The following is a 14904-nucleotide window of genomic DNA, read 5'->3' on the forward strand; positions in this document are numbered from 1 at the left end:
ATTACAACTTTAATGAAGTGTGGTGTAGGGGAAAAAAGGGAGACTCTGAGAAGTGCAGCCCTGGGACAGTCATAGCGTCCACCACAGACTTGCCTTCTTGAATTTTTCTCTTCTTGAATTATCAAGTTAGTGAGACAGTTTATCTTCACTCACAGGACATGTATTAAACAAAAAGTGAAAAATGATCAACACAGGTCTACTTATTTTACCTTAATGGTGCCGATAACTACATAAACAATGAAAATAAGTTTACTTTTTTTACTTTAATGTTTCTCCCAACTTATAGAATAGTTTTATAACCTTTTTTTTTAAATCAATTACTACTAACAATAATTCCTTTTCATGTTGTCTTTCAGAGCACAAAAAGAAACTGGCTTCCAGTGCCTCTGGTTTTCCTGTCAAAAGCAGACAGAGTGGATGAAGACTCTTCAAATATGTCAGAAACTTCCTCCCATGACTCCTTCTACGATTCTCTATCGGACATGCAGGAAGAAACCAAGAATGCTGACTTCTTCCCTGAGCTATCTGCTTTTCTCAGCCAGGAAGAGATAAACAGGAGTCTTGACCTGGCCCGGAGAGCCATAGCTGACTCTGAAACAGATTTTGACTCTGAAAAGGAGATCTCGCAGATTTCCAGCACGCCTCCTGCAAACCTCTGTGAAAAACCCTCCCACAAGGAGACCAAACTGGGTGAGCAGACCTCCTCAGGAAGACCCCAGGATGACAGGGCAACACCTGTCCAGCCTCTGGCGGAAGAACAAACTATCTCTTCACCTGTTTCAAAGAGGAAACCGGCCGTATCACCCCTGCTTGCCAGCCCCAGCTATATCCGGAGCCTCCGAAAGGCTGAAAAACGTGGTGCAAAAGCCCCGAATCCAAGCGTGAAGCCCAAACCCGCATGCAAAGGGAAGGCTGGTCCCCAGAGCCAGCTGTGTGACAAGGCGGCCGAGCTCATCGAGGAGCTCACATCCATATTTAGAGACGCGGCCAAGCCGAGAAACAGGAGCTCGAATGGGGAGTCCTCGTCACCAGACAGCGGGTACCTGTCTCCTAAAAATCAGCCGTCAGCCCGGCCGAGTGCCTCAGCCAGCCAGAGCCCCACTGAAGACCAGCAGGAGACGGAAGCAGAGGCCAAGTTCCCCGAGGCCGGGCCCGGCTTCCAGGCAGACCCCGCCGCGCCCGGGCCGCGCAAGAGCGTGTCTCACCTGCAGCCCCAGGAAGCACTGACCTGCCCGGCTGCACCTCGGTTCCTCCAAAAGCTGAGGAGCCAAGAAGTGGCAGAAGGCAGTAGAGTCTACCTGGAATGCAGAGTCACTGGAAACCCAGCTCCTCGAGTCAGGTAAGAATTTGGTGTTACGAATAGATTCTAATGATTTGGGAGGAGAAATGTTTTCCTGTAGCGTTAGCCCTTCTGGGGTCTGCGATCACGTTGTCAAGTAGCTCCAAGGCAGCAGCATCCCCGAATCGCAGCTTCTAGTCAGGCTGCTTGTTCCTGACAGGAGAGCTGTCGTCGTGGAGCTTCTGGGCAACTAACTCAGGGAGAAGGCAAAGGACTGACCAGGCAGAGAGGGGCACAGACAGGGGTTATGCAGAACTCTGGATTTAATAGCCGTCAGGGAAACTTAAAATGGGAAACTGACTTAGTGAAAGTACAGTGAGAAGTGTGTGTATCTTTGAAGATGATTCACTGAAGATGGTTGGAAGTGTGTCTAAAATTAGAAAAACCCAGCTCCTCCCGCATCATGGAGATGCAAGCACAGGTGTCTAGAGGCCAACCACAAGATTAGCCCCCCAGTAGAAAATCTGGTCTAAGACGCAGCCTAAATTGGCACATATTGGGTAAAGGTAGGCATGGACACACACACCTCCAAGGTGATGTGACCAAGGATAGCAGATGTTTTCTACCAAAAGACTTGATAAGCCGAGTTAGAATCTGTTACTCATGCTTGGGTCCTGGACACTTGAGCCTGGGTACAGAAAAAGAATAACAAATGTGTTGGAGTCAGTAAACACATGTATACCATGTTATGTGCATTAAAATTTCTATAAATTCCTCCTCCTTCATTGCAGGGTTTTTACCTTCTTTGTGCCAAAAGATTAAAGGGAGGGACCCTGGAGTCAGACTACAGGGTTTCTAATCACAATGTCAACTTTTACCAGCTGGGTCCCCTTAGGCAAGTTATTTTCCTCTCTGTGACTTAACCTCTTCATCTGTGAAATGGGAATAACAAGACATACCTCATTCTATATTACCAAGATTGAATACAATAATATCTGTAAAAATAATACACTGCCTTGCACCTAGTACATGCTCCATTATCTTTCTTATTTCTCATTTCCTAATTTATATGCCAAAGTGAAAATAACATTCAAAATCAGGATTATACTACAAAAAGTAAGCCATTCACTGATTTATTTTGAAAGTTTTGCTTTTATTAATGAAGAATGCTTTATCCAAATCACAGAATTGTAAAAAAGTGAACTCAAAACTGAAATTTGACAAACTGGTAAAGAAGACAATGCTGGCTAAAATTTGCAACCTGCTTCTTTCTTATTAATAAAGTATTCATGAATCATAAAGTTCAGTATATTCTGCACCTGTACCCACTAATACTTTGCTAGTGTTGTTTTCTTAGTTTGACAAATCATTGCTCATAACATAAAGTAAACATTATATTACTGTCTTAAAAGTTGAATAACTTGAGGCAGGAATTTTTTCCCCAAACAATTTGTTCAATTACTTTCCTCCAGTTTTTACAATTATTTTACCTTACCGTATTTTTTTAAGAAACGGACACCAGGGGGCAGTAAAAAACTTCTTAATGTGATCATAAAATTATTTTATTATAATTCTACATTTATGTATCTTTTCCCCAAGAAAATTTATTATTCTTATATTTTACCTATGATAGAAATGAAATTGAGTCTCTCAGACTATAAGTTAAAGAAAAAAAAAACTATGAATCATCAGAAAAAGATAATTTGTCATATAGAAATATGCTTACATATTATTCAAAACAGTTCCAAAAGTTTCAAACTACATATGGCTCCACCTATATTTACCTCCAAAATAGGTGAATTACCAATGGAAGCATGTGTGCCACACCCTCTCGAAAGTGACAAAAAACAAGTAATTTAGAATCAAAGGAATAATTCAGTTGAGCAGACCATAATTACTGTATTAAAGTCAATATCTTCACAAGAAAAAACAAGTCAAGTTCAAGGGGCCATCAAATTCATGCTTCCACTTCACTCCCCTTCCCCTTCTTTCTCAGTTTTTTGAGGGCAGGCATTAATTTAGTTAGTAGTTACAGTATTATTAGCTTAACTAGCTTTCTCTCTCAGTATACCAAAGCCCCTGACCAATGTTCATTAGTCATTACAAATTGTGCCCTTCTAGAGTAGTTATGTCCTTGATGGGAATGCTTTAGTGTGTAAACTTGGCTGATAGTCATTTTTCATCCTTTCAAGTTCATTTTTGAGAGGAAAAGTATGGATGTGCATTGGCAGGAGTTCTCCTAGTTTCCGTTCCAAAAATCTTGGTCTTCTATACCATGTATTTGTAAGTACACAATGAATGCCTAAGAACATTGAGTTCTTTGGACCATATGAGACATCTGAAAGTCTAAAGAGATGAATTCTTCTGTCAATGGAATTTTGTAGAAGGAAGAAAACCTTTAACAAAGGGTTTCCTGCACTGGGGCATTGGAAAACCTAGCTGGGTCACTCTAGCGGGCAGGACAGAGAGATTACGTACACCAATTGACCAGCAGTCCACCTCATAAGATTGAAGACACAGATGTCAGACTAGAAGAAAGGCATTGGGATGTCAGAAAAATCTAGATCAAGTAGAGGCCCAATAAACAATAGGCCAGTAAGCATAGAGAGGTCCAATGTTGGGAAATCAGTAGCTCTACTGGGAGGTGAGAAAGGGTGATGCAAAGGTGCTTGGCAGTTGGCCAAAGGTAAGGCCCAGGATTATTTTTAAATAATGTACTGCAGGGAAATATGATAGGTATCAGGACTCAGATGCAAGGACTGGGGCACAGGAAAAATATCCTTCAAGAGTTTAGGCATGGTGAGTAAAGGACAGGACCTCTGTTCCCAAAAGACCAAAGAACGGAGAAGGCAGTACAGACTCAGACATGTTTAAATGAGGCAAGACTTGAGTGATTGGACCTGTCCTGGGCACAGAATAGGGAAACAAACTTCTAGACTGACATTATTGGGCTATGCAGCTGCTGGACTAGGGCTCCCCAAATTGGACCTAAAGAGAAACTGAATTGGTCAAGGAACCTGGGTTTAGTGAAACTTACAAATACAGGTGAAGTGGCTTCAGCCAAAGGGAGAGCTGATGGAAACGGTGGAGAGAAACCAGGCCAGTCATTTCAAGGCATTTCTACTCTACATACAACAATCACTTCATCCTCCCACATTGTACAAATACTGCTGTAACTAGAAATAGGACTGAAATGACTGTTTTTCTCCTTTAATCTTCATAGTTCTAACAAAACCTCGACAAAAAAAAAAAAGCTGATGCAAGAGAAAACCTTGCATATCATAATTGAAGTTTAGACAGTACTCAAATTACAGTCAAATTAATTTGTTACCAATTTGAATTATGACATCAAATGAAATCATCAGAATTTATACATTTTTCTGATTGTGTTCTAATGTTCCACATTTCTCATCCACTAAGTCAGACAGTATAAAGACCTGTTGCTCATTTTCCTTGTTCTCGTCTCTCTTAACTTTTGTGAGTTAATGAAAAATCCATGAAGAATTTTAGTTCAAAACTATCTCTCATTATCAAAATGAGGCCCTATATTTTCACTTTATATTTTGGAAAATATTGTATTATGACAATCATGTATTTTAAATCATTTAAATATAAGGAAAGTAAAATAGAAAATGTGAAATGATTTTCCTAAATAGGAAAATAATTAGTTAAGCATAAATTCTGGAATATAACTCGGGTTATCTGATTTCTGACCATGTGGTGCAGTGGTTAGTAACCATAACTGTTGTTTTGCTAGCTATGTGTGGTTTATCGATAAGCTTCAGAAATGGAGAAGAGTGGAATTGCCACCTTAAAAAAACTTCTAGGAGCCTTGGAATCCATATTCCAAATAATCTTCGGAGAAAATGACAGCCTGATAATGTCAACAATATTTTCTATATGAAAAAAAAAGTTGTGTAGCCCTTCATTGTTATCTTCTCTTATTTGCAATAGGTTGATACTGATCAGTCAACATAAATCAAAAAGATTTTTTTAAGTTGTGGGGGAGGGGATATTCTCCATCAAATAACTGAAAATAAATCATTCATAGTTTATGAATAGCCCAAGCCCATACCCGTATTCACATTATATTGTAAGGTAAATATGTACATATTTAAAAAAAAAAAAGACACTTTCAATCACCCTCTTATTTCAATAAAAGTGGACTCCAGCAATAGTCCAGTCATGTGCTTCAATATTCTATGTACAATTACTCACATCTAATCATAAGATGCCTATTAGGTAATCATTATTAGCCTAATAAAGTTTCAACTAATATGTGTAATTAAAAGCAAATTCTTTCATTTTACAATCAAAATCCAGTGCCTCCAGTGTTTCCAATTAGTTTGCGTTAGCAAGGCTTTGATCATCATCAAAAGCCAAAACAATGTAATTAGCCATAAAATTTATGCAACTCTGTCTATGGAAATTCCCATTTCTTCAAAAGACAGTGGAAACATAAGCAATGTATCAACTAAGCCACTTTCTCAGTTTCTCATACATGTTATTCATCATATGTATTATAAAGGGTATCAGAATATTTTATCTACTGACCACTTTGGTTTTGGAAAATATAGCCATGGTACCATGCAATAGAGCGTTAAGTTATAAGATTGTGGTGCTCATAAATTCAACTCTAGAAGGCTTAGTCAAGGAGTATTGTTCTTGTCAAAGAATGCAATACACTCAACAATGAAATAACAGATAGTATCATCAGATTATCAATATGAAAAATTCTGAAAGGGTTGTCACTGCAACATGAACTATACATTCATACAAACAATGTGGAGAACAATTTTGTGATAAAGTTTAAGATGTGCATATCCTAAACGTTATGTAATTTCTAGTTGTCTACTTGACATCTCTACTTGGCTCTCTAATAGGCATATCAAATTTACTAGCTCCAAAAACAAATTTCTTATTCTCCTCTCCCCCAAAAGCCATTTTACAAACCTTCCCCATCTCAACAAATGCCAACTCCCTGTTTCCAGCTGTTGAAGGAAAAAAAGTCATCCTTGACTCCCCTTTTATTAACATAACAATCCAAACCATTAAGCAAATCCTGAAGTTAAAATATGCAATTAGTATTTCAAGTTATTATTTCAAGTACTATTTCAAGTTTAGAAAGGTAGTAAGTGTGTAGAGACATGCATGGAAATGACAAACACCAAATTCTAAGTAGCAGTTACCTTTGAGATAAAAAACGTGATTGGTAAAAGGTGCACAGGGGCTTCAACTGTGTTTGCAATGTCTTATATCTTGAGATGGATGAGAGCCACAATGTGCATTATATTATTTTTTACACTTGATATTTAAAAATATTTAAATTTTAATCTATTAACCCAATTCAACATTGGTAGGTTCAGCTGTAATGTTTCTAAAGAATGGCATGATTTACTCCATAGAAACCATCCAGAAAACAATGCTAAGCATTGCAAATTGGACATTATACTGCTGTTGACCTAGAAACCAAGAGATTAAGCAACAGAACTGTGTCAGTGAAGTAAAGATGGCCTTACCTCTAACTCCTCTGCACAGATGATTTCTGTGAGTTAATAAATTAATGGTATATGACCTCTCATGTTGCTGGGTCCTCTTCCCTATCTTTTCCATTCTATCCAGTGCTTACCCAATTGTAATTCTCACTTTAAAAATTAGCTATATTTCTACAATACTTCAATTGCCTAAAGACCATAGTTAGTGAGAATATTGAATCTGCTTCTGTAGACCAAGGAGGGAAATTCAGAATCCCTGAACTCAAGAAATATTACCCCTGTTTTGTGAAATTGGTGTTTAGTGATTTGAACATTACAGAATGAGAATAGCTGCCTTGCTACCTCTTTCTGGTGAACCTATGACACCACAGTGCTGTGAGAGGAACACTCCAACAGTACGTGATCATGCTGCTGATAATAATATCATCTTGAATGAAGAAGCAAGCTCCATATTCAAGGCAAATTGGAAATTCAAGGCAACTAGTCAGAAATTTGAGTTGGTTATAACTCTAAAGGATAACCAGTAAGTATTACAAGTTAAACAGACTTCTCAAGAAAATCTTGAACCAGTCTTTGGTAGCCAGCTCTAAAGCAGCAGTAGCCAAATTAGACAGCAGCATCTGTTCTAAGGAATTGATGAAATCATTCATTTACATTTCAACGGCCAAGTTTCTAGATTTAACAGCTAAGCCAATAAATAAAAAACCAAGAAAATAAATGTAACTATGGAATAAAGGCAGTTAGAAAGAATCCTTCAGAATTAAAAAAATGTTTGTAGAACAAGAGGCAAAAGAGCTCTAGTGGTTGATGATACAGACTCAGGAGCCAGTGTGAATCTTGATTCTGTAGCACACTAACAGGTCTCCTCGGTGAGCTATTTAACTTTTCTGCACCCCAGTTTCCTAAAATTAGATTGGAATATTAGCATTAAGTCAATTAACACAGGAAAAGAGTTTAGAACAGTGTCAGGCACATAATAATATTTTAATACATGTTATTATGGCATTACTTATTGTTTATTGCTATTAATAAACATCTTACACTCTAACTTCTCCGTCACCCTACCTTCCCCAAAAGTTTTGAAGCTGTTTCCTTTCTTTCTCTTGAAGTTTTCATACTACAATTCTCTTTTGTAATTGCTGGGTATTCTTGAATGGTATAGAGCTTATGGAGAGAGAACTCTTGCATTACAGTCTAAATAAATATTTTAAAAGAAATTCAGTGTATCTTGAAAGATGTGTTGGACGCCATTTGGACAGCGAGTGTTACATTTGTATCTTGGGGTCAGAATCATCACCCAGGCTGCCGTGGAGTAGTGGGATACTCTCTCCTGGTCCCTGTATACTGTCACTTGCTTAGGAACTTTTACCTCACTGAGTCACTGTTCATTCTCCACTGCACTATACGGGATGAAAACCAAGGAAAAACAATTTCTTTCTGTCTCCACCCTTCCCACTTACATCTAATTATCTCCCTCTCTCTCTCTCTCTCTCTCTCTCTAAGCCTCAAAACTGTCAGCCTTATTTGTGGATTACTGTCAACTTGGAAACCCTTCTAAACTCAAATCTCTTTTACTATTGTTTTCTTACTGCCTTAAAAATTGCTTAGCAATTTCCCTGAGTTTGCTTCATGGGTGCTTGATAATTATTTGCTGGAGTGAATTGAAAGTGGTTCCCCAACACTTTAGCCACTCCTTGTTTTTGTGTTCCAATAATTTCAGCAGGAAGAAACCTCTGAAAATAATTAGAGTAACAAATGCAGGCTTTTCTCCCTGCTAGATAAATTGGCTTTGATTTTGCATTTTCTTCCTACTAAGTATTATACCATACTGCAAAGCTCTCAAAAGGAAAAGAATGTGCTTTTTGGAAGTTTAACTTGCTATTTTGTAGACTAACATCAAATTGTTGCTTTGAAAGAATTTGACTCTGAAGTTTCAAGCACCTTCATTGCCAAACTTAACAACATCGCAAATATTTTCTGCAGCATTGTTTTAAGTCCTTCTTATGTGTTTCTTCACTTACCTTGGGCCGGTACCGCCTCACGGATCACTGAATCTGTTTGGGTCTAATTAGAGCAATTTAGTAACTCCACTTAGACTTTGCATTCTTTTGACCATTAGGAGTTACTTTATAAATACAACTATAGCAAATACAAATAAAAGGCAGAAACTTGATATAGCTTGCTGTACTGACCAAGATGCAAAAAAATATTCTACCAGTTTGGTGTGTGCAATTGATGTGCAGAAATATAGATGATTCTTTCCTATTTAATTTTTGAGCCAACAAACAGGATCCTTTAATATCTGCTGGAATTAAAACTGCTGGTCACCTGAGCATAGATAAAGAAACCCGATTAAAAGCCTGTCCTGGCAGAAAAATTACTAATTTCAGGTGAAAACAAAGTTTCTTCTCTTAGATTTGAGCTCCAACAAAGAAATCTGGTTCTTTGGCCACAGAAACAAAACTTCTAATCAGTGATTCTATAATCCATGTGCCGTGGGCCAGAAAACTTAAGAGAAAATATTCTAGGCAAGCAGAACTTTTTTCCTAAGGTGACAGCTTTTAATCCTGGTTGCTGGAATTAAAGAAATATTTTCTAATGGAAAAAGGAAATACATTTAGAGGAAAGGATTTCCAAGAAAGAAAAAAGAATCTTCTTTAAAAAAACAAAACCAAGCAAAACAAAACCATGATTTTGAAAGCCAGCATGATCTACAATGTCATTTTTTTTACCATAAATGGTATCACAGATCAATGGCATTAAAAGAACCTGTTCCACTTGTGTTTGTGCATACAGCCAACAATAGGCACACGGTCGATGAAGTCTATAGAGATGAGGCAGAAAATGTTTGGGACTGAAATTAAGAATTCTCCATATTAGTATATTGATTTGGTTATGATGAAGTGTCTAATATGGACTCGCATGTTTTCTTGAATGATGTCAAAGGATAATACTGAGATGGTGTTATTCACAAATAAAGAAGTTTCAGTCCTGGGCAAGTGCTTAGCCAGGCCTACTCATGCCTGTCTAGGAGCTTTGACATGCCCTAATGAAGAGAGCTTGAGAGCTAACACCAGAACCTTACCGTAGTGTTTGCCCAGCATTATATAGGTCTGTACAATCACTGTGTAGAATTATTCATACCACTAAATTGCAGGAAGTTTATATTAAAATGTAATTTTCATTCTTCTCAAACAAACCTGTGATTGTCATTCTAAAGTCACAAGTTGAAATAATTCCTCCCTAGTTTTCTTACAAAGCTACCTGAAGTTGAACCCTCATGAAAGTTGCTGTCATTCTTCTAGCAACAATGGTAGTTATAATAATATTAATAGCCAACTTTTCTTCAGTTGCTATTATGTGCCAGACACTCTTCTAAGGACTTTTCACGTGTTAACTCTTTTATTGCTACAAGGCAGATACTATGGCATTTCGTGGATCCCAAAGCATATATTTTGTCACCTTTTAACAACTGTGTAATCTGAATACATATTACAGTATAGGGCATTTTGCAATTGCTGTTAGACAACTGTCACGATGTAGTTGTCACTGCATGTGCATGCACAAATTTGGCCAGAACTGTTTCTTTTGTCACTTTAATGTGTTATTTGCTTTTTTGGTACCATGTGCTGTTTTTTTTTTCTCTCTCTCTTAATGGTTTGTTTTGGTTTGCTAAAGCTGATGAAATGCAATATATGGAAATGGGTTGGCTTTTACAATGGGGATTTATTAACTTGCAAGTTTACAATTCTAAGACTGTGAAAATGTCCAAATTAAGGCATCAACAGATGATACCTTATTTGAAAACTGATTACTGGCGAGCTTGGGCTCCCCTGTCAGAAAGCAAGGCACATGGCAATGTCTGCTGGTCCTTCTCTCCTGGGTTTCCTTGCTTCCAGCTTCTGGCTTCAGTGGCTTCCTCTCTGAGCTTCTGCATGTTTCTCTCTCTTAGGTTCTGTGGGGCTTTTCTCTGAACTTCTCTGGGGCTTTTCTTCTGTGTTTTATCCTCTTATAAATGACTCCAGTAAGAGGATTAAGACCCTCCTTGAATGAAGTGGGTCACATCTCAATTGAAATAACCTAATCAAAAGGTCCCACCTACAATAGATCTATACTCACAGGTATGAATTAAAACAACATGATCTTTACTGGGGTACCTATAGCTTCAAACCATCACACTGGTCCATAAAATACTGGTATCTTATCATGAATACCATTTCATTGTATGGCAGATTATTCCCATTTTAAAAACAAGGAAGCAAAGACATGCAGAGGATAGGAAAATTGCCCAGTTCATACAGCTAGTTACTGTAAAGCAGAGATTCATACCCAGACAACCTGGCTTAAGAGTCTATACTTTTCACCATTTGAAAAGTTCATTCATCCTGCCAACTGGATACAGTGGAGTCTGCAGCCCCTTTTCTGGAACGGTGCCCTACCGAGTTTAGGTAAGCCCCAACTCAACATGGAAACAGCTAACAGTGGTTGTTGATTACTACTCTAAAAGCAGATGTTTATGAATGGCTTCTTTCAGTTGGCCCAGACAATGTTAGGAAAACTTGAAGAAGAAAAGAGCCATGATGAATTATTTACTGGTCCTCATGAAAAATCCACATAATGTGCAAACGCCCAACCCACTTTGTACTGTTGCCCCAAGGGAGAGTCTGATCTTCATTTGTAGGAACAGCCTCCGTAGATGCAGCTTGTGAGGACATGGGATATAACTTCCACTATCAAAGCCATTCAGCCAGGTCTCTCTCTCTCTCATAAGTGGCGTTAGAACCTAACAGATATGACTTATAATCTGACACAGTACCATTTAATTCTTATGTTTAATTGCCAATACTTTAATTAAGAATGTGTTGGCATATGTTGGCCAAAATACTGATTCATGGATTCATTTCATGTGCCAAGTATAAAGGCAGATTGTCACTGCCTGAAATAAAGGGAGAAAAGGCCCATCACCCAAAGCATCTCAGTTTTGGATTTATGGTTTTATATGGATTTTGTATAGATCTTTCTTACAAAAGGCCATTGTAAATACACAATGGTAAACTGATTTTTACAGAATAAATACTTTTAATTTCTAATAGACAGTTAGTAAGAGGAAAGCATCAAGATTAAAGAAACCATACTAACTTTTGGATGGTACATAAGATGAGTGCTTTACAGCATTCAAAATCAGTTCACACATGGAATTGACATATATTCCTCAGCCCATTCATCAGGGTGTCAGGTCATGTGGTGAATGTGGGAGGCAGGGGCATTAGGTGTGCCTGCTGGAGAGTTCTTAGGAAAATGCCATCTCTAACTCAGTTTTCATCAGTTTCATTTACTGGAAATATTGGCTACCCAGTTTTATCTACTCATCTCCGCAAATACCTTGACCAATTCATTTCTATCCTAGATCCTGTTTTTGAAAAAAAACCTTTTAATTGGAGGAGATTGGCGCATATATTTTAAGAGTCCCTTATGTTTCCCTATTTTTTAATGGAACATACCAAGATGCTAACTCAAATTAGAGAAACTATCACTCTTAGTAATTGTAGGAAAGATAAACAACAGAATTCCACAGAAAAACAATCAGTAGAATTACCCTTGTATAGGGTTGTTGTGTTTACTAGCATTTATTTTTCCAACTCTTAACAGGCCAATGCAGGTAGAGGTTGAATTCATTTCTGATGTGTGTCTATCCTGCTCCAAATCAGAATTGTTTTACTACTATCATACAGTATATACCATATAGCTAAAATACTTATGCTTCCAATTTAAAATTTTCATACTTAGACCTTTTCATCAGCAAATCTTAAAATCTGAACAGTGATTTATTTTATGTACTATATAAAATGGCTTTAGTTCTTTGGAATTAAACATGTGTCTTCTTGCAAGGCCTAGGAGCAGCCCACTACCTTCTGGTGCAGAGTTCAGCACCCTACACACACCACAAGTGTTCACGGAGCCATGTTTTTATTGGAACACATGGTTAGCTTTTAGCTACCTGCAATTCAGTATGTGCTATACGGTCTCAGCAGTTTCTTGACTCTATATGAGGTCTTCCTCAAGTTTTGAACTGTCACACATGTTTCTTCTCCTTTTGATGGTCTTCTAGCTTTCAGATTTTGACAAATCAAAAAGAAAAAGGATCAAACATAGACAAAACCTGTCTTTCATTATAGTTTGCTCTGGTTGAAATGTTAAATTTTCTCACATCCATGGAATTATATTAAGTTATGATCCAATGAAAGATAAGTTGAATTTGTCTTCCATCTCATTCATATCTGCATTGCAAATCAGTCCTATTTCATTTCTACACTTAATGGTATGTTTTGTCCTTTTGCTTCACTTCCTTCTGGGAGGTCTGCTTGCCCTTCATGTGGATTTTTAGAAACAACACTTTCCAGCATGTGAGCATAACACCATACATGCAATGATCATCTCTGTTTAATGCCCACAGATGATCAGGGGACAAATATTTGAAATTACCCAAGACTCTTGGCATCTGGAGTTTTTCCTCAAAGTTTCATCTGTGTAGGTATATTTAGTCACCCAAACACAGTAGATGGATTTTATATTATCAGAGCAGTAAGCAAGCTTGAACACAGGGGTTAAAAAATTACCAAGAGGCAGAGAAAGACTTATTGAATTAGAAAGAGACAAGGTGAAGGATTAGAAGCAGATGGCAAGAGAAACTCTTCCAAGAAGAAAAAGAAAAAGCAGAGCTGGAGGTGGTTGGGAGCTAGAGACGATCACAACATCCATACACCAAATGTTTCCAGATCAAACCTCCAGAGGAAAGAAATTAATATGTAAGACCTGCCTATTTTGCTGGTCAGTTGTGGCATTTATCTCAGCTGCTTATGAACTAACACTTGTTTGCTCACAACAACAAATATTTATACAACCCCACCTCTTCTGAAGTAACAAGAGTTATTGCTAAAAGCAATAATGTTCACTGTATTGCTTCCTTATGACTTTGAGTGTAGATATGAAAGGAAATGAAAACAATACCTCCCTTGGGTTCCACATGCTTTCACAAAGCCTTTCTTAATGAATCAAAAAAGAAACTTGCAAATATTTCTTTGTTCCAAGATGCCACAAAATTGGACTTAAAATTGTAAATATACAAATATTCAACAATGAGGATCCATTTAGTCTGCTCTTAGCACTTCTGTTCCTGTTATCCTCTGGTTGGTGACCTTCCATTGCTCCTACAGATCCTCTTTCCACTCTTTTCCACCCTGTTCTCTTAGCCTAGAAGGGTGATCTTCCTGGACTACAGCAACAGATTCTTTGGGGCTTTTGGTTGGGTTCATCCCTGACGAACCCTGCAGATCAAAAGAAAGAAGGAGAATAAATTCAGGGCATTCAGTCCCCTAACTTCCTCCCTGTGGGTTTGCTTTGACTCTTCCTCAAATGAAAGTCTTCACACAACATGATGCTTTCCATCTGCGGTCTGGAAACTGCTCCTTCTCTTGGTTCCTTTGGGTTTAGGAGTGGTAACAACTTTGTTTACCAAGGACTTTATATGTGTCCTCTCATTGAATCCTCATGAGAGCTCTATAGAGGAGGCTCTATTACTACTATAGCACCATTTTATACGTGAGGAATCTAAAGCTCAAAGAAGTATGTAAATTAGTCAAGGTCATACAGCTGGCTAGTGGTGGATCTGAGATTATTAATGCTGAAAGTTGGCTATTAGGCAAATTTCTTAACCATTAGTGGTTTATTTATTTGAGGTCATGTGCTAGTTATCTAATGGTGTAAAACAAACCACTCCAAAACCTAGTGGCTTAAAACAACAGTTTATTATTTTCTCCCACTTATTGGTCTGTTTGAAAACTAGCTATCACAGATGTACTCTGAGGCATTGTTTTATGCCTATTATCCTAGACTAAGGAAACTAATGAGAGTATAGGCTGCAGGTATGGAGTGGAGATGAGGAGTGTGGTACAGTGGGGGCTGTGGTTCAAATTACGAGTCAAAGTGGAGGTAGAAAGAGGAGTCCAGATTAATGGTAAGGAGTAAGGGCCTAAGAATCAGGAGTACCATTAAGAATTGTACTCTGCCTTCCAACACTCAACTTCCATCTTGAGTCATTTACCCTGAAGCATCATATGAGTGCAAGTTGAG

At 37.9% G+C, this 14904-nt stretch overlaps 1 protein-coding gene across 2 annotated transcripts in view; it reads left to right on the forward strand.

The window, feature by feature from the left end:
- Positions 1-434: 434 nt before the first annotated feature.
- PALLD (palladin, cytoskeletal associated protein) overlaps positions 435-14904 on the forward strand; it is a 394561-nt gene continuing 380091 nt past the window's right edge. For both annotated transcript variants that reach the window (XM_037830974.1, XM_037830975.1), the window contains exon 1: positions 435-1339. In XM_037830974.1, coding sequence (XP_037686902.1) covers positions 435-1339 — 905 coding nt within the window. The remainder of the gene's footprint in view (positions 1340-14904) is intronic.

Source organism: Choloepus didactylus, chromosome 3 (assembly GCF_015220235.1).
Source record: "Choloepus didactylus isolate mChoDid1 chromosome 3, mChoDid1.pri, whole genome shotgun sequence".
Taxonomy (NCBI): domain Eukaryota; kingdom Metazoa; phylum Chordata; class Mammalia; order Pilosa; family Megalonychidae; genus Choloepus; species Choloepus didactylus.